Consider the following 27,997-nt stretch of genomic DNA (forward strand, 5'->3'; position numbering starts at 1 on the left):
CTGAAGCGGATCCTTGAGTGTTTGTTCTCCGTCGTGCTTACGGCCTTCCAAGCCCTGGGCCTCATCTTCTGCTCCGCGCCCCACCCCCACCCCCCATTTTGGCAGGCTGGTGGCCCACAGCACCCCGCCCCCGCCCCCGGAGAAACAGAGAACAACACAGACAGTTGAATGTTTAGCCTCCACTTAGTGAAAATGTTCGAGGCGGTTTCTGCGGTACAGCCTCGCTGAGGAAGCTCGCTCACTGGGGCTTGGATCTGAGATTAAAGGGCTACACACCGTTTCCGGTCTGTTCTCTCTGGGGTTCAAGAGGACCCTCTGGGCTTTCCCTGCAGCTGCCGCCATGCCTGCCATGAGGGACCGTGCTTTCCCACCGCAATGGATTATTTATTATTCCCCTGAAACAGTAAACCAAATAAACTCTTTATGTTGCCTTGGCCTTGGTGATTGATCCCAGTAAAAGGAAAGTAAATAATACAGACACGTTGCAACATGCATTCCCCTGCCCCCCCCCCACCGAGACCCCAAACATGTACCCAGAATGGTACACACAGGATGTCCAAGCAAACAAAGCTAAGCTAGGCAGAGGCGCCTGGCCTATCCTGCTCAGGAAAACGATTAACAGGATGAAGGCCATCCATAAACACAGAAGACTCCAGGGAGCAACAGTGATCTGCTGGGAAGGAGGAAGAAGGCTGTTGTGAGTAGACAGTCTAAAATGGAAGGCAATAGGCAGCAAGGAAAAGTCCTGTGCGGGCTTCAGCTCTGTCCAGAGAGATCCTTGCTTTCTCAGAAATTGCCCAAGAGAGCACTAGGCCTCCAGGATAAACTTTCTGTCCAGCTCCGGGGAGGGGGAGGGGATTGTGGGGGAAGGGGCTGGGAGAGCGCTAATGCTTAGCTTTGGTAAAGAGGCATTGGGGATGGAGGTTTCTCAGACACTTCTTTAGGGTGATCCCAGGGGCACTCAGAACGAGCTAGGCCTTTGCCGCTACTCTTGCTTGCCCACCATAACTAGAGGAACCTACTGCCGAAGACACCGCCAACTTTGGCTGCTGGACAAAGGGAGGTTAATCTTGAAGTGACCAGAAAAATTGCCCTCCTTACTGGCTAGCTTTCCTAGCGCTGGAAGGAGCCAGGATAACGCGTTATCACTGGTCTTACCCAGCGCTGGGCCCTCTTAGCCATAAAGAAAAACAGAAGTTGAAAGGGGCAAGTCGAAGTTTAGACTACCATCAATCCATCTCCCTTTTTTTTTTTGTTACAGAATCATAAGATGCGAAAACAAGTGAAGAAAATAGTTGATATTTATTGGCTTTATGCATCGACTCGTACTATTACTACCAAGAGGTGGATGCTCTCAGTCTTTGGACCCTTAAAGCTCAGTTTGTCAAGGAAGTCGGCTCTTCGAGGACAACCAACGGAGAGGCTCTCAGGGACACCACTAGGATTGCCCCCCACCCCAGGACTGGTACCTGCCCAGATAAGGACTCCATTCTATGCCTTTCCCTTGCTCTTTGGCACTCAACCAGGAAGGGAAAGAGAAGGCAACAAAGGGAGACTTTGCAAGTCCACCACCAACTCGCTCTGGAAGCCTGTCCTGACACACGGCCACTTGCACGTGTCTCTTCCAGGTGACAGCCGGCACTGATCCCTCGTCCGTGTGCCTGTGTCTCTCCCAGGCACTGATCCCTCGTCCGTGTGCCTGTGTCTCTCCCATGTGACTTAGCTTTCTGCCCTGTCATTCACTCGCCTGCAACAATCAACAAGGACTTAGTACATTTGATCTCTCTCTCTCCCTCCCTCCCTCCCTCTCTCTCTCTCTCTCTCTCTCTCTCTCTCTCTCCTCATCCCACCCCCACCCCCTGCACAGATCACGAGAGCGCCTGCCTGAACACTCAAGGGTCCTTCCTGGTGCCACCTTCCCTGAGAAACAGAATCTCCAAATTTCCACTTCCTCCTACTCAGGTGCAAACAGAGAGGAGAGAGAAGAGGTCTCCCTTGGGGTGGGGGTGGGGGGGCGCCCAGGACTAGCACAGGTGCAGGCTGGTAATAAGGGAGGGATTGCTGCCTGCCAAACTAATCCCATTCCCCGCCTCTTCCTCCTCCAAAATCAACAAACAACTTGTACCCTCGCCTGGCTTTCTTCTCTGCCCCTTTGTTTCCTCCCCCAATGGGTCTCAGAGTCCAACCGTATAGAACGAGATGAGCAGAAAATGCCAGTCATGGGAGTTCCAACCTCAGCCATCTCCTCCACCTGCCTAAAGCTAGGGCACTACGGTGAATGGCCCATCCATCAAAGCTTGACAGCGTCCCCCTCCCAGGGTCTGGCTGAGGCCAACCTCAACAAGTATCTAGTGAACACTAACACTACATGTCAGAACCTGCTGGAACCAACCCTGGAGCCTGTGTGGTGCCACATGTATGCCTTCGTTCGGGCAGTTTCAATGACCTCCTGCCTCCATTGGGGGGGGGGGGAGAGGAAGGGAGAGAGAGAGAGAAATCTACTAATATACTCTTGGTATCAAGTCCCAGGGTTAACGCCTTTCCCACCTTAATGCTTGCCTTGGGGGGGGGGGTAGCAATTTCAGTGCTAACTTCATCCTCCCTCCTGTGCTTAGCTTAGTGTTGCCCCCCCACCTACCCACCTGCGGACCAGGCAATAAAGAGGAGAGAGAGTCATATCCCAACTCCTTTATGATGTGGGCAATCTCAAGTGAGGGCGATGGTGGCGAGCCAACTCTATAAGGGCTAGGATTCTACAGATGAGATTAAACACCGTCATCCTGGGGGATGGGTTCATCCGAGGGCAACGGTCCTGGTTGTTAAAGAAGAAAGTCAGTGTTGGGGGGAGAGCAGTAGGGTCAGTCTTCTCTTCCCTGTGGTGGCCACCCTTAGCATCCCAGGGTCATCTTCTGTTGCCTATGCTGGATGCTTACCTGAGTCTCCCCACTTCAGTTTGCTAATGTTGCGCTCCTGGCATCAGCGCACTTATCACACACACACCCCTCCATGCTCTCTCCCCACTGGTGGGGGAAAGAAAGCCATGGCTGAAAGTGTAGGATAGGGTAGGTTTTTACGCCTTTTGGCTTGCAGGCTTTTCTGCCGCTGCCTTCTGTGTCCCATCCTCAGTGCGTTTCATATGCAAGCTAGCCTTTCCTGTGGCTCTGGATGGGAATCCGGTGGGGCTTTTGAAATTAGAACTCTCCTAACTGTGTTTGGCGTTGTTACCATTTCTCAAAAGACCTAGACAGGCCCTCCATCCTAAACTCAGAGTCTTTCCCCGAGGGTTCTGAGCATCAAGTGACCCCAAGGTACAGGCACGTTTGCGGACAGGTGCTGACTCGCAGATCTTCCTGGGATTTCAGTATGCTGCTCTGAGGTGCTCCCCCACAGTCATCCTTGCTCCCCCCGAGGTCCACACCCCATAGCCCCTGAGTTCTCTCTCCTCCTTCTCGGTCCCTTAAATTCAGGACCTTCTTCATTGACAGACTCCCAGCGTCAGGTGTGGTGATGTAAGCCTATAATCCCAGCCCTCAGAAGGCAGAGACAGGTGGTTCTCCATAAGCCCGCATCTCCGAGCTCCAGCCGCATCTCCGAGCTCCAGCCGGGGCAGCCAGAACTATCCCTCTGTTGAGAGCTTGTCTCAAACAAGAAAGAAAAACGGACTTTCAGCTTTCATAGCCGTCGTCCTCTTTCAAGCTAATGAACTATAGGACTCCTCTCTTCGTGAGACCCTAATATCCTCAGGGGCCCCTTTCTCAGAGGAACCCGCACCCAAATCTCAGAAGGGTCTCCAGTATAAATGTTATGAAGGACTCAGATCTGGCTTCTTTTCACAGTCCTCTGTAAGGAATAGCCCTGCGGTGCTTCCTCCTTAGAAGCCACAAATTCAGCCCACTCCCTGTTAATCTCTCCCGGGGGCCTCCTCCTCTTTTCGATTGTTGGCTACAAGTGCCAACCTAGGTGTGCGATGGGCGTAGTCTGGAATTGAAACGAGACAGTTGCGTAATCCAAGACCAAAGGCCAGCCTTCTAGCTCAGGATGGATAAAAAGCAAGCCGATTCGGCCCATCATCGCTGTCTGTCTGTCCGCCACCCTCATCTGCAACCATGCTGGCCTCCGGACTGCTCCTGGTGACGGTGGTGGCCTTTCTCAGCGTCATGGTCTTGATGTCTGTCTGGAAACAGAGGAAGCTCTCAGGGAAGCTGCCCCCAGGACCCACGCCACTGCCCTTCATCGGGAACTACCTTCAGCTGAACACGGAGCAAATGTACAACTCCCTCATGAAGGTACCGCTGGGCATGGAGATGGTTGGAACGGAGGCAAACAGAAGGATGCCCAGTTTTAATTGAGGCTTTGTGATAGGGTACCAGCCAGGCGGCAGTGTAACTTTAGGCGAGGGGAATTGCGAAGAATCAGCAACCAGTCCCTAGAGAAAAAGTATTCCAGACCTGGCATCAAGTTATGAACTACCTGCCCCCTCTAACCCGTCTGTTTCATCAACCTCCATCAGATCAGCGAACGCTTCGGTCCTGTGTTCACCATCTACCTTGGGACGCGCAGAATCGTGGTGCTCTGCGGGCAGGAGGCGGTCAAGGAGGCTCTGGTGGATCAAGCCGAGGAATTCAGTGGGCGGGGCGAGCAGGCCACCTTCGACTGGCTCTTCAAAGGCTATGGTGAGAGGGACACATTGCCCCCCCCCCATTGGCAGGGGACAAGGGCATCCGTTTCCCCCTGACTCTTCCACACACACCCCCTTCCAGGGTATCCTCTCCTCACGTCGCTGCTTCCTGCTGTGTCAGGTGTCTCTGCCCGCGTTTTCTGGTCCTCCACCACCAGCCATGCCTCCCCTTGCGTCTTGCGAGATGCCTCTGTCCGAACCCAGCGCTTTTAACATGGTCCAACGCTTCCTCTCACCCAACCCAGTCATTATCAGCTTCTGCAGCCGCTCGGGATACTTTCTTCCTCTCCTCTTCTCTTTGCGTCTTTCTCCCTATTTCCCTCTATCTTCTACCTCAATTACACATCTTTCACAACTGTTTCCACTCCCAGGTCTCCAAAAGTCTCCCGCCTCTGCCCGGTTCCTCTGCCTCTGCGCCTCTGGCATCCGCCCTCGCCCCCATAAACTTGCTTTCTCTCTGTCCGTAGTTTTCGTAGTTTTCGTGGCGCCTTCCTGTGCTTTGCTTTTGCGTTTCCAGCGACCTGTGTGCATCTTTCTCCTCCTCGCTCCTCTTGGGGACCAGCGCTAGGGTGGTCAGCAGCCAGCCACGCCTCTCCCCTCTGACTTCTCCCACGTTTCCCCTGCTCACCGTCCCAGGCGTAGCCTTCAGCAGCGGGGAGCGAGCCAAGCAGCTGCGGCGCTTCTCCATCGCCACGCTGCGGGACTTCGGCGTGGGTAAGCGCGGCATCGAGGAGCGCATCCAGGAGGAGGCAGGCTTTCTCATCGACGCCTTCCGAAAGACAAACGGTAAACGGAGCACCCTCCCCCCCTCCAAGTTCTCAGGACCCACCAAGGGGAAAGCACCCTAGCTAAAGCAGCACCGTGTCCCAGGACCGGAAATAGGCTAGGGAAGAGCGTCCTGAGGTCTTTTTGAATTCTCTGATTCAAAGTATCCGAGGCTATCACCGGGTGATGGTTTCCCCCCCCCCCCCCCCCCGGTTCCGATGTCTCCCTCTCTCCTCCGCAGGTGTTTTCATTGACCCCACCTTCTATCTGAGTCGAACAGTCTCCAACGTCATTAGCTCCATCGTCTTCGGGGACCGCTTCGACTATGAGGACAAAGAGTTCTTGTCACTGCTGCGGATGATGCTGGGAAGTTTCCAGTTCACGGCTACCTCCACGGGGCAGGTAACCTGTCTCATCCTTGTCCCGCCACGCCCCCTACCACGGCTGCCAAGCTCACTCCCAAATCCTGCCGCCAGTTGCACCAGAACAGATGTCAATAGACCGTCACTCTCAACAGCTGCGCCTGAAATCAGAGCCAGCAGAGTCTCTCTCTCTCTCTCTCTCTCTCTCTCTCTCTCTCTCTCTCTCTCTCTCTCTCTCTCTCTCTCTCTTTCTCTCTCTCTCTCCCTTCCTTCCTTTCCCAACCTCCCTCCCTGCCTCCCGCTATCTCCCTCTCTCCCACCCCCCACCTCCGCCTCCTCTCAGCGCTCTCAGCTGGGCGGGCCGTGACCATAACAATTCATGTAATTTCTAACACAAGATCGCCCTGGGAAGGCCCGCTGAATATACCATCCCTCTTCAGTTCCTGAGAGCCTGGTGCTGCAAAACCCAGCTCACTCAAAATCGTGTGCTGTCTGCAAAGACGTCCCCGAGCCAGCCCATTGGACTATGTAAATGAGTGCCCATTATTATCCAGCCACGGAAATAGAATTTCTACACAGAATGTTCCCCCAAACACCCCAGGACGGGTCTTCCAACACAGATCGTTCACAGACACCTAAGTACGGCCATCTGTGAAGCCCTTTGAATAACAAAGCGGGTGAACTCATAAATATCTATTTATTTTATATTTATATATATTTATTTACTTTAATATTTTGGACAAGCATATATTGTGTATTGAGCCTATTCACCCCCATACCCCCTACCTTTCCCTGCCTCATGCCTCCTCCTGTCTGTTCCTGAGACAGTTTTGTTTCTGCTTCCAATTGATATATATGTGCATACATATGTGCACATGTGACTTAACATATCGATACCACAGATGAAAGAACACATACAAATGTTCTATCTCTGAGACTGGTTAAATTTGCTAAATATGATTATCTACAGTTGTACCTATCTTCCTGAAAATGCCGTAACTTTGTTTTTAAGGGCTAGAAAACTATTCAGTGGGGTGTGTGTGTGTGTGTGTGTGTGTGTGTGTGTGTGTGTGTGTGTGTATACCTGAATTGTTATCGATTTATGTATATATATGAGTTAATATGTATACATATATATCACATTTTCTCCCCTACTATCCTGTTGTTGGACACTGAGGTTCATTGTATAATTTAGCTACTGTGACTACTCAGCACTGATTTAATGCTGAAAATCCTGTTAGAGTTCACCCCTCAAAATTCGTTAGTACATGCCCAGCTAGCTGTCTGCAGCTGAAGTCACCCACCCGCCTCAACATCTACCAGAGGTAACCCCAGCCCACCGACTGGATGTCACCCAGTCCAGCTACACTGGAAAAGCCCCAAGCCTGCGCGTGTTTCCACGCCCATGTCACTTAAAATCTTGAACAATAGCCCTCACACTGAAACTATAAAAAAAAAACTATATTGACATCCTATTCCACCCCACCTGGACGCCTAAACTCCCGGACCCGCGACATAAGTGTCCCTTGACTTAAGACAGGCACCACAGGTTGCCTTTTACCCACTGACAGCTTCCTTGCTTTTGTTTTTGTTTTTTCTTCCCTTCCCACCCTCAGCTCTACGAGATGTTCTCGTCCGTGATGAAGCACCTGCCAGGGCCGCAGCAACAGGCCTTTAAGGAGCTTCAGGGCCTGGAGGACTTCATAGCCAAGAAAGTGGAGCAGAACCAGCGCACTCTGGACCCCAATTCCCCGAGGGACTTCATCGACTCCTTCCTCATCAAAATGCGGGAGGTAAACCACCCAGAAGCTAGGGGCCATGCTGGCATGGTTCAAAGCCGGGCAGGATGAACTCAGGCTTGGGGAGGAGGAGCTAATAGCAGACCACTCAAACCAGCCCCCCCCCCATTATAACGCTCACGTGTCATCATTCGGCATCACTGCTCCATCTGCTGCTCCCCCCTTCTCAGGATGGACAGATGGATGGATGGACGGACAGACTGGGATAGCATGCAGTATACAGTGCTGCTGTGTGCCAGGCACAGTGTTAAGGGCTTAGCAATAGCCACTTATTTAGTGTCCGCAGCTCTTAAGAGAGGTCATGTTTGCAACCAAGGAGGCTGCAGCCTTGAGAACAGAGCTGGCTTGTCTGATACCACAGCAAGAGGCCTGTTACATCCTGCCTCCCCGACTCAGGCTTGGGGCCTTTAGCTGACACACCATTTAACTTTGCCTGTCTTCACTGCCGTTTACGTCTCTGTGGAGCAGGTGACCTAGCTTTCCTGCGACTTTCTCTTACCTATGCCGAACGGAGACGGAGGTGGTGGTGGTCATGGTGGTTTGATATAGGGTCTTGGGGCTGGGCGTGGTGGTACACGCCTTTAATCCCAACACTTGGGAGGCGGAGGCAGGCAGATCTCTGCGAGTTCGAGGCCAGCCTGGACTACAGAGCTAGTTCCAGGTCAGCCAGAGCTGTTACACAGAGAAAAACAAAAAACAAACAAACAAACAAACAAACATCCCAGCAGTTGGGGAGGCAAAGGCAGGCAGCTCTCTGTGAGTTCAAGGCCAGCCTGGTCTACAAAGTGAGTACAGGACAGCCAGGGATACGCAGAGAAACTCAGCCGAAAGAAAGAAAGAAAGAAAGAAAGAGGGAAAGAAAGAAATAGGGTCTTGCCATGTATCCCTGGCCTGAAACTTGCCATGTAGGCGAGTTAGCCTCGAGCATGTAGTGGTCCTCCTAGGTCTAGTCTGCTTTCTGACATCTGGCATTACCAGCATGTGGGATCCAGTCTGCAGTGAGAAGGCTTGAGGGATGAGATTCCTCTAGGAAATACTAAGGCTTACAATTAAGAAGAGATAGGATGCCGTTGCCTAAAATTCATTGTCGGAGGGCTGGAGAGATGGCTCAGTCAGTCATTAAGAGCACTGGCTGCTCTCCCAGGGTCCCGGCTCCCACCTGGCAGCTCACAACCATGTAATTCCAGTCCCAGTAGATCTGACACCCTCTTCTGGCCCCTGCCCTTACCGAATGCGCATAGTGCTTTGACACGCATGCAGGCAAAAACACTTATACACACTAAAAAATAATTCTTGAAAATTCTGTGTCTATCTCATTAAAAACACTGTCTCTGGTTTTCACTGTCTCTCCATCATGGCATCTCTGCCACTGCCTCTCAGAGTCTTCCTGTAGCCCTTCCTTTCTTAAATATGTCCACCACTTAACGATTGACGACTAAGATGATCCTTAAAGATCAACCAACTAAGTCGTGAGTGACCAAAAGAGTGTTTAGGGCACAGGATCACTTCCAAAGGTCTGTAATGCGGAAAGAACGTGGCATAGCCAGGCTCATCTTCTCCCCTGAGGTCTGGGCCGAAGAGAAGTGAGTTCGAGGTAGAGGTTGGGGATCAGGGTGGAGGGGGCGGGGCTAGAAGGGCGCCAAGACTACTTTCCCTCCCTGCAGGAGAAGAAGAACCCCAATACAGAATTCTACATGAAGAACTTGGTACTGACGACACTGAACCTCTTCTTCGCGGGCACAGAGACCGTCAGCACCACCCTGCGTTACGGCTTTCTGATACTCATGAAGCACCCGGATATTGAGGGTAAAGCTGCAAGGAAAAGGGGGCGGGGGGGGAGGGTAGATCCCAAACTGGCTTCTCTGATCTGACACAATGTCCCCCCCCCCCCCGGCCTCTCTCAAGAAACTGGACTCTCAGCTAGCTCGCTCTGCAGAGGCAGAGAGAGACACAGCTGGCGGGCACATGTCTCTGGTTGTTGAACTAACTGGCGCGTTGCGCATCTGAACTTCAAAGAAGCCGCCGCGTCCCGACTCCCCCAGCCACTTGCCTAAATCTCCTTCCCTTGAACTTCCATATAGTTCTGGTGTGACCCAGCTAACAGGAAGCTCCTCCACCAATGCAATTGACTTGTGCGTCTTGGAAAAAAGTGATCGCCAGGGCCCAGCCGTTTCCCCTCTCCTCACCCCATTCCTCTGCTTCTCAGCCAAGGTCCATGAGGAGATTGACCGCGTGATTGGCAGGAACCGGCAGCCCAAGTACGAGGACCGCTTGAAGATGCCCTACACCGAGGCTGTCATCCACGAGATCCAGAGATTTGGAGACATGATCCCCATGGGCCTGGCCCGCAGGGTCATCAAGGACACCAAGTTCCGGAATTTCCTCCTCCCCAAGGTGCTGACTCGCCCAGCCTACAGTGACCGCCAACCCTCTTTGCGGATCTCTCCAGAATCTCCTCCCCGTCACTTGAAACCACCTAGCCCCTCTCTCGTTTTCCCAGTGACAGGCTTTCTCTGCCACTGCCCTCCTCTGCCCTCCTACTATACCTTGGCTCCCCACCTCCTCATCCCGCGCCCCCCCCCCCCATCCCAGACTTTCTGACACAGGAATTTCAACTCCATACCTCTCAGTCAAGTCTCAAGAAATATAAACTTAATTTACCTAGACCTCCTGTGTTAGGGACAGGAGTCTCGTGACTGCCATATGTCCTGTTTAGGGGCACATAAATTCAACGCCCCCCTCCAAATCTTGGCTTGAGAGGCATGAAGTGCATAGCCCCTCAACCCCCCCATCCCAAAACACAGTCCCCCACGTCACTCACCTATCCTGCCTCACAAAATATGAACCCTGTAACCCCGTGTCCCCTATATCTCCTGTCTCAAGGATAACCTCACATTCCTCAGAGCTCCTCCCTCAAAAGCCCCCAACTCACGTGCTTTCTTTGTCTTCACCCGGCGTTTCCCCTAACGTGTCCTTCTCAGCCCTACGGGCTGGCGGGACACTCATCCAAATCCTCCCTCTTCCTCGTCGACAGGGCACCGAAGTGTTTCCTATGCTGGGTTCTGTGCTGAGAGACCCCAAGTTCTTCTCCAACCCCAAAGACTTCAACCCGAGGCACTTCCTGGATGACAACGGGCAGTTTAAGAAGAGCGATGCCTTTGTGCCCTTTTCTATTGGTAAGAAGTCACCGTCGAGTGCCAGGCTGCTGCTCACGCCAACAAAAAAAAAACAGCTCAGCCATAGCTCCCCTCTGATGCAAGCAAATCTCTCTCCCTCCCTCTCTCTCTCTCTCTCTCTCTCTCTCTCTCTCTCTCTCCCCGCCCCCCCCCCCCCCGCTTGGAATATTCTCTTGGATCTGACCCTCAGCCAACCAGCTGCCAGTCCCATAATGCCCAAACGCCATGTATCTGAACCCTGGAGAAATGAAAGTTCAAACTAAGTCAGAGATCTTTCTCCGGTCACACAACCAGTTCTTAGAAAGGATGTGGCTACATGGAATCCATACCGTTCTGTCTACCATCCTCCGATGGTTCCCTGTCTTCTGTAGGGAAGGGAATCCACGTTCCTCATTGTTACAGCCTGGTGTGGATCAGCCCACCTCAAGCACAAGGCAAACTAAGGCTCACAGATTAGCACTTTCTTTAAAAAAAAATATTTATATGGGTGTTATATTTGCATGTATGGCAGAAGAGGGCACCAACCCCCATTATAGATGGCCGTGAGCCACCGTGTGGTTGCTGGGAATTGAACTCACGACCTCTGGAAGTGCAGCCGGTGCTCTTAACCACACGCTGAGCCATCTCTCCAGCCCCATTAGCACTTTCCTGAAGGGCCTCACACCTTCCACCCATGAAGAATGCAGCCAGGGATTTGCTGTTGAGGTGACAGCAAGAATTGACTTCACCTTCCCGCCTCCTTCCTTTAGGAAAGCGGTACTGCTTTGGAGAAGGACTGGCCAGAATGGAGCTCTTCCTCTTCCTCACCAACATCATGCAGAACTTCCGCTTCAGATCCCCACAGGCACCCCAGGACATCGACGTGTCTCCTAGACTCGTGGGCTTTGCCACGATTCCACCGAACTACACTATGAGTTTCTTGTCCCGTTGAGCCAGAGCTGGATGAGGGTAAAAAGGGAAAGATTGAGACCAGGCTAGTGGAGGGGTTGGGTCTGAGAAGGGGCCAGAGGGGCAGGAAAAGACAGAGCACACAAAATAGACTTACTGAGCATAGACTGCCTTGCTGAAGGTACATATTTCTGAAAGTAGGGCGAGAGAAGGGGGAAATTTATACTGTGTTGTGAATAATAAATAATAATAAAAGTAGAAATTATTTATGGGATAAGTACCTTTGTCAAGTCTGTGCTTAAGAGTCTTGCGATCTCACTTTGCTCTCACAAATGCATGGGAAGAAGGGAAGAGAGTTCATGCCCATTTTCCTACTGAGTCCCGCTCTTGACCTTAGAATGTTTCCTTAGTCAAAGTGTACTGGTCTCACAGGATCCAGGAGCCCGGTTAATACTTGGACAAAGATCTGTGTACACTGGCCTTGGGTAGATTTTGCAGTATCACCCCACACCTCAGCTGAAACAACAGGAGCTCAGTCTATTGCCACAGCATCCTTCCTAGAGGTATTTCCAGGAGCTTCGGGTGGGCAGCGGACCTGGCTTCACCACTCACTCGCTCACCCACACTTGGATCTACTTACGGCGAAAACTCAAAGTCAGCGAATAGGCGTGAGTGTGTGCTGGCTCACGAATGCACGCTCCTGGCAGGGTTTCCTCGGGATCTGCACGAGTTGGCTTCCAAAGGCTGAGTGTTGGCTCACAGAGCTGAGATCGGAGCCAGTTTAGAGTTTGAGAAGTGCTGGATTTGGGGGCTGGAGAGATGGCTCAGAGGTTAAGAGCTCTGTCTGCTCTTCCAGAGGTCCTGAGTTCAATTCCCAGCAACCACACGGTGACTCACAACCATCTACAATGAGATCTGGTGCCCTCTTCTGGCCTGCATGTGTATACCATATGCATAATAAATAAATACATGTTTAAAAAAAGAAAAGTGCTAGGTGGGGTGGCGTACACCTTTAATCCCAGCTATCGGGAGGCAGAGGCAGGCAGATCTCTGTGAGTTCGAGGCCAGCCTGGTCTACAAAAGAACAGCCAGGGTTCTGTGTAACAGAGAAACCATGTCTTGAAAAGAAAGAAAGAAAGAAAGTTTGAAAAGCATATGTTCCCATGCACTAGTACAAATCTTCAAGTAGATGCCTGAGTGAGACACAGTCTCAACTGCAATGGATACATCCGCCAGGCTCTCTTAGGGTTCTTATTTTCACATACCCATGTGCACATGTACAGGCACATTAAAAAATGTACACAGAGGGAGGGGGAGAGGAAGGGGGGAGGAAAGAGGGGCTAGCTTAGTTTTAGCAACGAGACATACCTTCAGGGGCAGGGACAATGGCTAACAAGCCTTTGTTGGAAAGGGAAGGAGGGGGGGAAACTAGCAAATCCTGTAATGCTGGAAGGTTTATTTAAAACAAAACAAAACAAAAACTCCTAAAGAGCTGGCCTGGGATGCTAAGACAAGCTAGATTCCAGGCAACAATGTTGTACTTAATAGTAACTCACATCCTTCTGAAGTGCGTCTGGAACATTCTGCAGGGTACGCTGTGTGTCAGGGAACACAATTTTGAATCACTGTATAAATATTAGGTTAACCAGAGTGACTCTGGTGAACGAATCTATCAGTAGCAAAAGCCAAAACCACAAAAGCCACAAGTATGTGGAAATTAAGAAATGTGCTTGTCAAATATTTTCTTGATTCAACAAATAAAAATTACACATATTCAGGGCAGAGGGCTTGAACTGGGTTCCTAGCAGATACATCAAGCAGCTTAAGGATGTATCGCTAGTTCCCAGGGGTTCACTGCCCTTTTCTGGACACCATGGGCACCTGCAGATACATGCACATTCACACAGACAGACAGACACATACACACACACAAATGCCCATCTGGACACCATGGGCACCTGCAGATACATGCACATTCACATAGACACAGACAGACAGACAGACAGACAGACACACACACACACACACACACACACACAAATGCCCATGATTTAAAAATTAGTGATTTTTAAAATATGAATATTAATGCAGTACGATTAATGTTTTGATACATATATAAATTATGCAATGGCTACGCCACACCATCGGAACCATTGCAGACTTATGAAACAGTGGTCCAGAGAAATATCATATGGTAAACCATAAAATATTTAAACAGTGGAACAAAAACAAACATATACAAATTTATAGGATGAGACCAGCCATAGCAGAAAGTGCAGGTAAACTCGCGGCATGGCATTTTAAAAATTCATAACACTCTTTAAAAATGCTTTCCAATCATGAGAAAGATTCATCAAAATGATATTCCCCCCTTTTTTTAACCTTTAAAAGCATTTCTTATTCTTTGAGATTATATTATTAAACTATTCCCCCCCTCCCCCCTCCTCCTTTCCTTTTCTGCCTCCAAACGCTCAGAGAAGAAGCCATTTCCCAAAGAAATAATGAGGGGATGAAAAACTTGACAGAAAGACGGGAAAAGGAGAAGCAGGAGAGCAGCCCACCAAACTACAAATTCTCACTTCCACAGCCGGCTACCTGTAAAGGGACCGCAAAGGACCAAAGTACCCCCACCCACCCCCTGGCCCCGAGAGACTGCAGGCACCCCTGCCGGTGTAGACAGACAGATGATGGGCAGAGATGCAGGAGGGAACCATGGTTCTGGTGGGAATGTGCTCTGGACGCGGTATCTCAGGCACAGCAAGGTAGCTTTAGTATCAAATGCGCATCGCCTGCGTCAGGTCTGTTGTTAGGGACCAAACTACTCCGGGGCGGGGGAGGGGCACGGAGGAGGACGACCCGCTGACGCGTCACAATGGAGCATCCTGGCAACTCTCGCAGCTCCAGAGTTCTGGGAAGGGGAAGCTTGGCCATAAACTGGCTCACCGGTCATCGCTGGCTGTGGGAGGCAGCGTGGTTAGCGGCTTCAGTTTCTGTGGCAAGGGGCAACGCTTGCCTCCCTGAGACCAAGCGCGAGGAGTGGCCGGGCTCCCACGTTTAGCACAGAAGTCAGTGGTCTGTTTCTGCCCTGCCCCGCTCTGAGCTCCTCTGGAGTGTGCCCTGGTCTCCTTAGGTTTTGGTGTCAAGGCCTCCTCTCCTTTGGGAGGAAGAGAAAGGAGAAATTGTTTTCCAGGGTGGGAGGGAGGGAGGATCCCCTCCTTAGCTTCCTTGACTCGCTACAGCTGAGGGTGCAGTGCTTTTCTTCTTGGTGGACAGGCAGGAAGACAGGAAGATCCACCAAGACAGAGACTCTGGGGAGGAAGGGTCCTAGCAGCGGGTCAGAAGGGAGAAGAAAGAGAAACACGGGTTAATGAGGGATAAATATGGTCAAATGCGTGATATGCTTGAAAGGAATAGTCTTTATAAAACTATAAACTACGGACAATTAATATACACACACTCTAAAAAAAAATACAAAGACTGAGGAGATACTGGCGGGGGGCGTGGCTACGGAGATTGGAAGAGTTGGCGTTCATTAAACAGAGGGGAGAAGGATGCCTTTCCCGTAGACCTTCTAGGCTCTGCGGCGACAGTGAGTGCTTGCTGCCCACACCACCTCGCACTGTGGAATTCTGTCGTCCGAGCAGCTGGCACTAGGGACAGAAACACAACGGGATCATTTGGGAAGGAGGAGGTCGGACAAAGAAAAGGGAGATATACTGGACGGACCACAGCATGGGCCAGGGGATGAGGGGGAAGAGACCACGCATGCGTAAAGCGTGTTTCTAAAGCGTGTTTCTAGGCGCTTCATCCTCTTACGTAATGACCGCTAGCTGTTCACGTACCTTAGCAGGTCCCTGTCTTATGACATCGATAGCTACAGCGAAAATGCTGGAGAAGGGAGGGGCTGCATTCATTTTAACCCAGTGACTGTTCCTGGTATCCAGCTGGCCGTGTCCTCCCTGCCTTTAGGCAAATACTCCGACGACAGGTAAAGATAGGGTGATGAATAGGTAACCCAGAAAGCTTGGGTTTGGCTACATGGCATCCGTGATGCTCTTCTGTCTCAAAAAGTGCTAAGTAAAAAGGTTTCTTCTTAAAGAGGTACTGATGCCTGTTAATCAGCTGGGTCTGGCCAGAGTTTTCTCCACAAGGGACTGCGGGACTGTGAACTAGGGCTTAGCCATGCTTGCCAAGGATGACACACGTAGGATAAATTTACCCCTCTCATCTTTCCTGAGCTGCAGTGTGTCCTCAGCTAAACACACACACACATACACACACAAACACCACACATACCACACACCACACACACACACCACACATACACATCACACACATACACACACACCACACATATACACCACACACACCACACACACATACACACCACACACACATACACACCACACACACATACACACCACACACACATACACACACATACCGCACATACACACAACACACACACAACACACACCACCCACAACATACACATACACACACCACACATACCGCACATACACACACCACACACACACACACCACATGACACACACACACCACATACACATACACACCACATACACACACACCACACACACATACACACACCACACCACACACCACACACACACACACACCACACACACACCACACACCACACGACACACACACCACACACACACTACACACACGCCACACACCACACACACCACACACCATACACACACACACCACACAACCACACACACACCACACACCACACCACACACACCACACCACACACCACACACCATACACACACACACCACACACACACTACACACACACCACACAACCACACACACACCACATACCACACCACACACCACACACACCACACACCACACCACACACACCACACACACATACATACACCACACACACACCACACACCACACAACCACACACACACCACACACCACACCACACACACCACACCACACACCACACACACATACACACACCACACACACACCACACACCACACCACACACACCACACACATACACACCACACACACCACACACACATACACACACCACACACACACCACACACCACACCACACACACCACACACACATACATACACCACACACACCACACACACCACACACACATACATACACCACACACACCACACACACATACACACACCACACACACCACATTCCCTCCGTCAGACTGAACTGGAGGCAAATCGTTGGGCATTTTCTTGATTGATGGTTGATGTGGGCGGGCCCAGCGCATACAGGCACTGCCACCCAGGGACACACGGTTCTGAGTTGGGCACAAGCTGAGTGAGCCATGAGAAACAAGGCGGTAAGTGGACACGCCTCCGCCAGGTCCCTGCCCAGACTTCTCCTCATCAGGGGAGGTGTGCAACATACAAGCCAAATTAGCCCCTTTCTCCTCAAATTGCTTTTCATCGTTGTTTTATCACAGCGATGGGAACCCATCTAGGACAGCTTTGTCTCCCACAGTCTTTTCATGGCGTCTTCCTCAACAGTCCCCACGCCTCTACTGAACCAAGCTGGTTGTCTTGTATTGACTTGCTGTCTCTCTCTCTTTCTGAAGATCTCTGAAAGGAACTCAGTGCTTCTATGTGAGGCTCTCTCTGGGTCTAGCCGGAATCCTGCTCTCTCATTCCTTCTCTTTCGAAACATGACCCCCTGGGAGTCATGTGCTCAAAACAGGGGGATTGGAGCTTTTGGTTGGGACTTGGTATTGTCTGGCTGTTCATCACTCCACTTCTAGATGCTCCTAGAGAGAACCACTCCAGGGAAGGCTTCAAGGCTTTGGGCTCCAGCTGAGGCTCCAGGTTCCAGCATCAGCTTTAGTGGACTGGCTGGTCTGCTGAAGTCCTGCCGACTACGCCAGGAGAATTGCTCCTAGGAACTGACACCCAGACGGTTTCATTCCTGTTTTCTTTAATGTCCTTTCCCTCTTATTTAGGCTAGTCAGGTTGTAAGGGAGGTGCGCTTGTTTAATAAGTTCATAACAAAGTATAATTGTTAAGGTAATTGAGCCTACAGGATTGGGTTGTTGTAGTTTCCCGTTGACTTTAACCACAGGATATGGCAGCATCAAGAGACGTCCTAAAGGATCGCCTGACTCCAGACACAATCTTCCCTGCCTCCATTGTGGAGAAGCAATTTGATTTCCCCTTGTTAATCTGGATCAGTCGCCTCTCCTAACACTGTTTATTCCTTCCTTAGCTCGTTGGCGTGAGGGCACCAGGAGCCCAAAGCAGCCAGGGGGACGTGTGAGCTTCCAGGTCACTGGGGTGTTTGTAGTGGCTCCTGTCAGGGGTGCTCTCTCCTCTGAGACCAAAGCTCTTCCCAAACCAAGCCAACCAACACTCAAGGCCAGCGGAACTTAAGGCCGCCATGGGATTTCTGCACTTTCCAAGCTCCTAGGAGAGACTTCAGCAGCTGTAGGTGTTGGCAAATTGAAAGCACATCTCAGACAGTTTAAAAAAAAAAAAAATCCTTCTACGTGTGTTGTTCTAGAACGTCTTATATCTTAGAGGTCTCTAGAGCAGTGGTTCTCAACCTGTGGGTCACAGCCCCCCCACAGGGGTCGCACACATCCTGCACATCAGATATTCACATTACAGTTCACAACCGTGGCAAAATTACAGTTATGAAGGAGCAACGGAACACTTTTATGGTGTTGGGGGTTGGGGTCACCGCAACATGAGGAGCTGTGTTAAAGCGTCACAGCATTAGGAAGGTTGGGATCCACTGTTCTAGAGAAACAGAACTGACAGACTGAATCACTCTCTTTCCATATCAGACATATGTGGTGTATAAACATATACATATGTTCATGTATGTGTATATTAGCATGGCTTACAGGCTGTGGTCCAGCCAATCCAACAATGGTTGTCAACCATCAAAGGCTCCGCGGATCCAGTCCTTGCTTAGTTCACGAGTCTGGATGCCTCAGCTGGTCTTCGGGATACGTCAGAGTCCCGGAGAGGTCAGCTCCATGCCAGTGGAGGGGCGGACTTGCCAGCGAGAGCGAGAACAGGAAGGCAAAGGGCCAGAGCGCCCTTCCTCCACGCTTGTCATATGTGCGGCCATAGAAGGCGTGTTTCCTGTTTAAGGTGAAGCTACCTCCAAACATCTGGATTTAGAGTGGGTGCCCTCACTTCACATGATGCCATCAAGGAAACATCTGCACAGCTGTGCCAGGCCTTGGGTTTTTTGGGGGTTTTTTTTTTGTTTTTTGTTTTTTTGAGACAAGGTCTCTGTGTCCTATCCTTGCTGGCTGCCTAGAGATCTACTTTCCTCTCCCTCCTGAATGCTGGGAATAAAGTCCTGTGGACTTTTGCTAAGCTGACAAGGAATCCTCCCTCAATGAGCGACACCTGTTGTTACCACTGCCCGCTGCGTATTATTTTTTTATTACCATCACGATTTTAGCATGGTGAGTAGCCTTTTCCGCTTCTTCTAGGCACGTGGTCCTTTCTTCCCTCCCTTCCCGCTGGCTCCACGTCCCCCCCTCCTTCTCACCCCCACCTTGGTTCAACCCAGAATCAGATGGGCAGGAAGCTTATGGTGTATCTTGGAATAATCCTGGTAAATCCCAAGGGCTTGGGGGACTCGTCAATGTCTTCGAGTTTCCCTGGAAACTTAAAGCGGAAGTTCTGCAAGATGGTGGTGAGGAAGAGGAAGAGCTCCATCTTAGCCAGGCCGTCTCCCAAGCAGAATCGCTTGCCTGAAAAGGAAAGAGAAGGTGCGCAGAGGTGGAGGCAGCCCTCGCTGCTGCCTGGCTTCAGTACCCAGTGTGCAGCTGCATTATTCTCTTAGGGAGAATGGGGATGCAACACTGGGGCATCTTAAGCCTCTCTGGACCTCAGCTTCCCTATGTGCGAAGTGGGTTGACCCATTCTAGGCTGAATCAATGGGTAGTCCATGTTCCCTGTACCAATATTCTTATATGTGGAGGCTCTGCTTTGTCTTGTGTATGTATGTATGTATGTATGTATGTATCTATCTATCTATCTATCTATCTATCTATCTTATGTTTTTGAGGCAGGGTTTCTCTGTGTAGCCGTGGCTTCCCTAGAACTCACTCTATAGATGAGAGTGGCCTTGAACTAAGAGATTCCCCTGCCTCTGCTGTGTGTGTACCACCGCTACCGGACTGCTTTGACTTCTGTCCAGATGCTTGGTGCTTTGCAGTTACAGAGCTTGAGCCTGGGTGGCTGGAAGTTAGGTTCCAAGAGAGCTTGGCACAGGAGAGCAACGCTAGGCTGCATCACAGAGAGGGGAGCCGGCATGAGCTAACCCTTTGGTGTGAGCAGCGGTCTAGTCATGTAGTGTTTTCTCACCTGCTGAAAAGGGCAGGAAAGCAGCGTTCTTCTTCAGCCGACCCTTGTCATCCAGGAAGTGCTGGGGGTTGAAATCTTTAGGGCCAGGGAAGAACTTTGGGTCTGTCATCAGAGAGCCCAGTATAGGGAACACTTCTGTGCCCTGGAAGAGAGAAGCAAGGAGGGTTGAGAAGGTGGGGTGATGGAGAAAGGACCGCAGGAAGTGTCTCAGGTGAAGAGAACTGGAGAGCACAGGGTTTGCAGGGGGGGGTCCTTTGGTGGAGAGGCATTAGGGAATATGAATTTTAAGGGGATGTGATGTGTGCTGCCTATGGCAGGAAATGCTCTGAGACAGGCTGCTAGAGCGACACAAGACCTGCGCCTCCAGCCCAGGAGTTGAGGGCTTAGAAGCTATCAGGGCAGGAGACGAGCAGATAGAACTCGGAGTTCTAGCAATGAGACAGGAAGTTGAAGACATGTGAATGGATCTCTCGAGGCACTAAGTCTAGGGGAGGTGACAGGAATCTGCTCCTGGGGAGGATCCTGGGGAGGCTGACATGGCAGTCGGGGAAATCTTTTGACTGGAGGAGTTAGGGCGAGTTATATAGGTCCAGGTGGAAGGGGACACTGAGGCACGAGGACGTGGGCTGGAGGCCCATCCGGGACGGGCATGGTTGCACCTTGGGGAGGAGGAAGCCACGGAAGCTGGTGTTCTTGGTAATCTTTCGAGGAATGCCCAAGGGAGCGAAGTTAGAAAATCTCTGGATCTCGTTGATGACAGCCTCGGTGTAGGGCATCTTCATGCGGTCCTCGTACTGCGGCTGCCGGTTCCTACCAATCACGCGGTCAATCTCCTCGTGGACCTTGGCTGGAGTACAAGGGAAGGGGGTGTGTCTAAGAGTCCAGGGGCCCGAGAGCAGGCGCAGTGCTCCAAATGTGTAAAACTGTATGTGTTACATGTCTCTATACATGACATGCATATAGAACACTCAAAACATAGCTCCATACCTAAACGCGGCCAGTGTAATTTTATCCTTTTCATGACAATATCTTGGAGGGGGAGTAGGGGGAGGAGTGTCAGTGCATGTAACACAGAGCAGGAATCTGAAGCCAGTGGAAACTCAATATGGAGATGTCTAATATTGTAACAGCTAGTGAGAACTCTGTTCATGCATTTAATATGCCTCTGTTTCCACAGAGTAGGGTGTGTCTGAGCACTCAGGGACCTGGGAGAGGTGAGGGTCAGCATGGTCAGCCTGGAAGAGGCTGGAACATCTGGGCTTCCCAACTTCCCTGCCCCACGGCCGGCCTCACCTTCCACATCCGGGTGCTTCATGAGCAGCAGGAAGCCATAGCGCAGCGTGGAGCTGACAGTCTCAGACCCGGCAAAGAACAGGCTTAGCGATGTCATCACCAGGTTCCTCATGTGGAACTCTGAACTGAGGTCTTTCTTCTCCTGCAGAGAGGAGGAAGAAGGGAGGGGGACAGAGAGAGAGGGGAGGAAAGCAAGGGGGCAGAGAGTGAGACAGAAAAACAGAGAGAGAAAGAGAAAGGGAGGAAGGGAGAGGCGCAGGGGAGGGGGGAGGAAGAGAGAAAGACAGACATATGGGGGGAGAGATAGATGGGGAGGAAGGTGGAAGAAAGAGATAGAAAACACAAATCCATCCATCCGTACATTATCCCCTTGGGGAATATTAAGGATTTTAATTTTATACTTTTTTGCCATTCTTTTATAAAGATTTTCATCAATCCTTTGAGAAGTTCATGTATTGCAGTGTGGGTATATTAATACCCTCCCCCCAAGACCTCCCAGAAGAATCCCCTTCCACACCCACCAAACCTTGGGTCCTTGGGTCTCACTGTTTTAGACATGTATGTGAAATGGACTCTGAACATATTCCTCCTATTACCTTCCATTTCCCCCTTGTCTTCCAATCCAGCCCTTTCCTATTTCTAATAAGCCCCAAACTAATACCACATCTTTGTGTGTGTGTGTGTGTGTGTGTGTGTGTGTGTGTGTGTGTGTGTGTGTGTGCGTGTGCAGCCAACCTCTTACAAGTAGGGTTGGCTGTCTGAGGGAAACTCCCTACGAGCCACTCTGCTAAGGAGTAGGATTTCCCCTTCCTCAAAGCTGTTCTGTAGCACTCACAGGCGGTCCAAACCCGCCTCTGCCCCTCCCTGCCCTTCATTGCTTCTGGACAAGAATCCCCCGCCCTAGCAGGGCAGGTGTAGGCAAACAGCTCAATAGACAGAATCTTCAACAATGACTGGGACTGTGAGGAGCATCTCAGGGACCCAATGGGCTCTTCCTGACTTTCTAGGGTGCCTCCCAGCTACCTGGCTGTAGACCTCCCATGCCCCGACCTTGGGGTACCACCTCTTGCATATGGATGAGAAAGGAGTCAATGAAGTTCCGCGGGGAGTTGACGTCCAGGGTGCTCTGGTACTCCTTCACTTTCCTTATCATGAATTCCTCCAGCTCCTGCGCATCCTTGATGACCTGCTGCTGTGGTCCAGGCAGGTACCTCATCACTGAATGGAACATGTCATAGAGCTGGGGTGGAAGAGAAAGTCCGGGAGAGAGAGAGAGAGAGAGATGTCAGTGGCCAACGCCCAGTGAGAATGAGTCTCATATCAGGGAACGAGTGGTTCTTGGCTCAGGCACCCATCCATGTGCTAACGTGTTTATGTGAGGCTGGATTTGTAGCACCACCAACTCTACTTTTTCTTTTTTTCTCCCCTACCTTCTCAGATATCCATTCTTTCTATTTTTCCTTCTGTTAATTAATTAATTAACTTTACATCCTGATCCCTGTTTCCCCTTCTTCCTCTCCTCCAAGTGCCTCCCTCACACCTTCTCTTCCTCCATTCCTTACACCCCCCCCCTGCCCTTTCTCCTCAGAGAAGGGGGGGCCTGCCATAGATATCAACCCACGTTGGCATCTCTAGTTACAGGAGGACTGGGCACATCCTGCCCTAGTGAGTCCAGGCAAGGCAGCCCAGTTAGGGGAAAGGGAGCCAAAGGCAGGCAATGGAGTCACAGAGGTCTACATCACTCTTTGGATAACTCTTTATATTCCATTTTATATCGTTTTTAAACTTTTAATTGTGTGCACGTGTGTGAACACAGGTGCCTGAAGTCAGATCCCCTAGAGCTGCAGTTGCTGTGGTTTTGAAATGCCAAGCATGGGTGCTGGGAACTGAACTCAAGGCCTCAGGAGGAGTGGCGCATGCTCTTAACCACTGCGGCCGCCGATGCAGCCCCAGAGACAGCGAGTGTATAGGTGAGTTGAGCGTGAGGGCCCTTGTCCTGCAATTCAGTTGAGGTGGATCAGAGAGGGCACACTAGTAGACACCCTGCCATTTGAGCAGTTTTGGATCATGGCATTACTCAAGGCTTCCAGCATTCAGGCCAGGAGGGTCATGCCCAGTCACAGATCCAGATGTTCTGGCATCTGGCAGGCCAAGTTTACTTCTCTTGATACTTGCTTGAGATTAGAATCTGTTTTCTAGATTGTCAGGTCTTCAGCTTGAAGAGGTTCCGGCTCTAAGGTAGGGGCATGCCCACCCTGTTCTGAGGTGAGCTGGGTGCAGCTGTGTGCACTATTTTGGGAGTTTGGGGAAACAGCCTGGCCAGAGCTTTGTGCTTGGCACTCATTCATGAATTTACACGGGACAAGCAGGAGACTCTTGGATGGTTGTATCAGGGACACTTTGGGAGGGTGGTGTGAAGGAGCCCGGTAACTTTACTGGCCTTGGATTTTCAGAACCAGATGTTCAGGGATGGAGGAAGAGCCTACAGTGTCCCTTGCCTCCCCTGGGCAGGTGTCTCCAAGGACCACACACAGGATTTGTCAGCTCTTAAGCTGGGGAAACCTGCCTGGGGCGAGAGAGAGAGAGAGAGAGAGAGAGAGAGAGAGAGAGAGAGAGAGAGAGAGAGAGAGAGAGAGAGAAGAGAGCCTCTATCTCAGGCTGCCCTTTGAGATCTCCAGATGTCAACAGCCTCTGAACTTTACACCAGAACTGTGGGGTCTGATGTAAAGGTTGAGTTGTCGGAGGGTAAGGGCTGGTATTGAGGGGAGCTTATGTTCATGGAGATGAAGGTTGGGGCGATCCTTGCCCTGTGTGGATTCAGCCAGTGTGGGGATACTATAAGGGGAAGAGGCACAACTGGAGCCTGTTACCTGCCCTGTATGGGAAGCTGCAAATCTGTTCATCTGGTTCATCATCCGCAGCAGGGACAGGAACTCTTTATCATCAAAGCCGAAGCGGTCCCCGAAGATGATGGAGCTAATGACATTGGAGGCTGTTTTGCTCAGGTAGAAGGTGGGGTCAATGGGTGCTCCTGAGAGGTGGGGCACGATTGGGAAAGACACAGGATTATGAGGGAGGAAAGAGTCAAGTGGGTGGTGTGGGCAGTGGAGTGAGGGACCAAACACACAGCACCAGAATCCGGGGGCGGTTTGGTGGGCCTTCCTCCCCACCCTTCTTCTCCTCACCCCACAGGTTCTCGCTGTCGGGGCTGTTCCTTCTCCTGCCCAAAGACTTAAGGGTCTCTTGCTTACCACCCGTGGCCTGCAACATCTTGATCAAACAGCCTGCCTCCTCCTGGATACGCTCCTCCACACCACGCTTGCCCACGCCAAAATCTCTCAGTGTGGCTATGGTGAAGCGCCTGAGGTGTTTGGCTCTTTCCCCATTGCTGAATGTCACACCTTTAGAGGTAAGACCAAGATGATTGGGTGAGGTAGAGCCAGGCTGAGGAAGGCCCAGGCCCATGCTGCAGAGGGCGCCCAAGAGCAAAGGAAGGAGACAAAGATGGCTAGAGATGGAAAGAACACAGGACCCACCACCCACAGATCCTACAACAGATACACACAGAATAAGAACTTTGGAACAGTTTAGCCAGCAAAGAACATCTTAGCTGGACCAGTTCCCTCATGCCCCAAGATGCTGCTTCTCTGCTCTGGGTGAAGTGCATCCTGAAGTGGCTGAACCAACCGATATCGCCACAGTCAGACAGCGTTGTGTGAAATCAGCAAGTCCCCATGAAAGCGAGGATGGAGGACACACAAACACACCCTTAGCCCTGGCTCTGGTTTTGTGTATGTGGCCTGAGCTGTAGTCACCTCTGCATTTTGTCACTAGATCGCAGTAGCCATTTGTGCCTCCCTCAGGTCTTCAGGGAGACAGATTTCTCCTCTGTGTTAAATTGTAACCACGGGTGTAATGTTTTAAAGGTATTTGACAGTGTACTTTGTATTTTGCCCTTTCTTGTGTATAATAAGGTTTTGGGTTTTTTGGTGGTGTTTTTTTTCCCCTGCTCAAGGCCACTGTGATGTTTTGTAACTTTGGCTAGCCCTTGCTGGACTATAATGTTCCATAAGAATTATACTCAATTTGGAGGAAACATGTGAAGTAGGTAAAAAACAAAAAACAAAACAACAAAAAAACAGTCAGCAAGGGGAAAAGAGAAGGCTCTATGCTTAAAAGCAGTGGCAGGTCTTGCAGAGTACCCGTGTTTCGAGTTCAGCACCTATATGGCAGCTCACAACCACTGTAACTCCAGGTCCAGGAGACCTGACTCCCTCTTTTCGTTTCCATGGGCACCAGGCACACACATGGTGCACAGATACGCATGCAGGCCAAACACCCACACCCGGAAAAGGAAGAATAAATAATTTTAAGAGCCAACCCAGGCACCAACAGAGTCGGCCTGAGACCTGCACCTGGTAAGTGCTCTCCGTGTGGGTGAGTGGGCTTCATTTTATTCTGCCTTTACAGTTGGGATTCAACTCACTCCCCCTCCATGCAGACATAGTTAAAAATGAAATATATCAGCAAAAACATACAGAGGTGGATGTGCCCATGGGCACTGGCTGCACCTTCATCTAGGTCCACGTCTGCATCTCTTCTGCCATAGACTGAGAGCCACATGAAATGAGAGCTCAGAAGGCGCTGGGACGTCAGGACAGTGTGTGTCTGGACAGTTGTTTGTCACTGCATAGCTGACCCCTGATGGGCTCATTTCACTCCTCAGTCTACGTCACTGTTTGCTCTATCAGTAACATCTGGGTTTGGGCACCAGGCCCACAGCCAAATCCTGTGTCACAGGGCCACTCATTGGGCAGTGGACAAAGAGGGCAAAACCTGAGGTGGAAACAAAGGCTGTGGACGATTCTAGGTTGGGCTGGAAACAGATATGAGAGGGGGACGGAGAAGCTGCGGCCGTTGGGAAAGGCTGTGGCTAGCAGACGGGGGAAGAAAGACCGTGAGAGAGATGCTTATGATTCTCATCAGAGGAAGGAAAGGAGGGAAAGAGAAAGAATTATGGCAGAACGTAGAAGGTGAGGACACCAAAAGATAAAAGTCTCAGGGGCGAGACCGAAGGCTCGGTGGTGAAGAGCACGTGCTCTACAGATGACCTGGGCTCTGGTCCAGGCATCCACGCAGCTGCTCTCAACTACCCGTGACCTCCGCTGACCTCCGCTGGCACCAGGCACCCACATGGTGCACACACACCCACACAGGCCAAGACTCACACACAGGAAAAGTAAATAGACCTAAGGTATTTTGTGAAGATTAGAACATCAGCTAAGTTACAAAGAAAGATTCTATCTCAGAGACTGTCAAGAGGTTCTAAGAGACCGATGCCTGGAAGGAGGGTGTTTCGTGAGGGGGAAGGGACAGATGAAGGTCGGGAACATCCTGGAGCAAAGGTCACGGATCTGAGACAGGCTAGGGAGTGACACCATGAGACTCAGCATTCAACATGGCTATGAAGAGAAGACCAGAGGACTCTGTAGAGCCTTGAAGGCGGGGGAGATGAGTTAGGAGGCAGGCTACCTCAATGAGGCCCACAAATGCCCCTGGCCATGTTCCCCAATGGGGTACCCTCCTCACCATAGCCTTTGAAGAGTGTGTTATAGGTGGCCTGTTCGCCTCGTCCACTGAACTCTTCAGCTTGGTCCACCAAAGCCTCTTTGACTGCCTCGTATCCGTAGAGCACCACGACCCGGCGAGGCCCAAGGTGGATGGTGAACACGGGGCCATAGCGCTCGCTGAGCTGACGTGGGGTAGATGGGAACTGTTAGGTGACTCGTTCACTGTAGACCAGCACACAGCGGTCAGAGAATGTGGTACCCTACTTGGAGGAGACAGTTGAATGACTGAGAAAAATCAAAGACCTGGTAGAGCTCTAAAGTCTTCTACTTTGCACTATGGTAAGACGCCGGCTCACTCTGTGGATCTTCTGCCACGTAGACGGACAAGCAGAACCACACAGCCTCCCACATTCCCAGGTGCCCCGCATCCCCTCGCCAGGTGGTACCTCTGTGATGGAGCTGTAGATGTCTTTTGTATTCAGCTGCAGGTAATTCCCAATGAAAGGCAAAGGAGTGGGTCCTGGAGGGAGTTTCCCCCTGGATTTCTGCTGCCAGACAGACATCAAGACCATGACAGTCAGGCAGACCAGCATGGCCACCAGCAGCAGCCCTGAGCCCAGCATGGTGGCCAGTGAGAGTGACAGGCTGATGGCCAAGGCCGAGACACTCTGCTTTTATATTCCCAGGGAGAGAGTGCGACCTTTGCTCCTGTTTGTCTAGATGAGTCTTTCAGCTCCCAATCTTACCTCCTCACATTGACCCTGTCTTTGTTGCAACACCCACAGCATGGACGAGGAGGGAGACTGACGACTCTCAGTTGTAACACGGAACACTTAAAGAGGTACTATCCGGTTCGAGCAGATCAAATCCAGAAATTAAAAACCTGTATTTGTCTGGCCGAACACATGAAAAGAGCCCCCACAGATGGGAATATTGTGGTCCGTGATGGATTCGAATTCTTAGACGTTCCTTAGATGCATTCCTGTTTCCCTGGAACGACACTGGGATGTGTGCCAGCTAATGCCAGTCTGTGGAGCTCTGTGCAGCTTTTTTTTTCAGGGCCTGCTTTTAGCCGACAGAGGGAA

General features: G+C 51.1%; 3 protein-coding genes across 5 annotated transcripts in view; 2 read left to right on the plus strand and 1 right to left on the minus strand.

Annotated features, from left to right (window-relative positions):
• The window catches only part of LOC311591138 (uncharacterized protein), a 37,575-nt gene extending 24,920 nt beyond the window's left edge, over positions 1-12,655 (plus strand). The window contains exons 10-18 of the mRNA XM_084770504.1: positions 4,047-4,286; positions 4,511-4,673; positions 5,315-5,464; positions 5,685-5,845; positions 7,422-7,598; positions 9,269-9,410; positions 9,811-9,998; positions 10,639-10,780; positions 11,530-12,655. Coding sequence (XP_084626630.1) covers positions 4,047-4,286; positions 4,511-4,673; positions 5,315-5,464; positions 5,685-5,845; positions 7,422-7,598; positions 9,269-9,410; positions 9,811-9,998; positions 10,639-10,780; positions 11,530-11,711 — 1,545 coding nt within the window. The 3' untranslated portion in view covers positions 11,712-12,655. The remainder of the gene's footprint in view (positions 1-4,046; positions 4,287-4,510; positions 4,674-5,314; positions 5,465-5,684; positions 5,846-7,421; positions 7,599-9,268; positions 9,411-9,810; positions 9,999-10,638; positions 10,781-11,529) is intronic.
• Positions 12,656-19,079: 6,424 nt separating this feature from the next.
• On the minus strand, positions 19,080-27,609 carry LOC311591707 (cytochrome P450 2A12). Of its 2 annotated transcripts, XM_084771618.1 has the most exons (9): positions 27,359-27,609; positions 26,932-27,094; positions 24,594-24,743; positions 24,213-24,373; positions 22,406-22,582; positions 21,343-21,484; positions 20,709-20,896; positions 20,050-20,191; positions 19,080-19,433 (listed from the first exon to the last, which is right to left on the minus strand). In XM_084771618.1, exons 1-9 carry the CDS (start codon positions 27,533-27,535, stop codon positions 19,252-19,254), a joined length of 1,482 nt encoding a protein of 493 aa, XP_084627744.1. In that variant the 5' UTR covers positions 27,536-27,609; the 3' UTR covers positions 19,080-19,251. The 2 variants fall into 2 exon arrangements, with proteins under 2 accessions (XP_084627744.1, XP_084627745.1); XM_084771619.1 differs by lacking the exons at positions 26,932-27,094; positions 27,359-27,609 and adding an exon at positions 25,110-25,129 and having other exon boundaries at positions 19,084-19,433.
• Positions 25,182-27,997, plus strand: part of LOC311591708 (cytochrome P450 2A12-like) — a 35,094-nt gene continuing 32,278 nt past the window's right edge. The window contains exon 1 of one of the 2 annotated variants that reach the window (XM_084771623.1): positions 25,182-25,450. The gene's annotated coding sequence lies outside the window, so the exon portion shown is untranslated. The remainder of the gene's footprint in view (positions 25,451-27,997) is intronic. The other variant, XM_084771621.1, reaches the window with a different exon arrangement.

Source organism: Acomys minous (assembly GCF_964271855.1).
Source record: "Acomys minous genome assembly, chromosome: 20".
Classification (NCBI taxonomy): Eukaryota; Metazoa; Chordata; class Mammalia; order Rodentia; family Muridae; genus Acomys; species Acomys minous.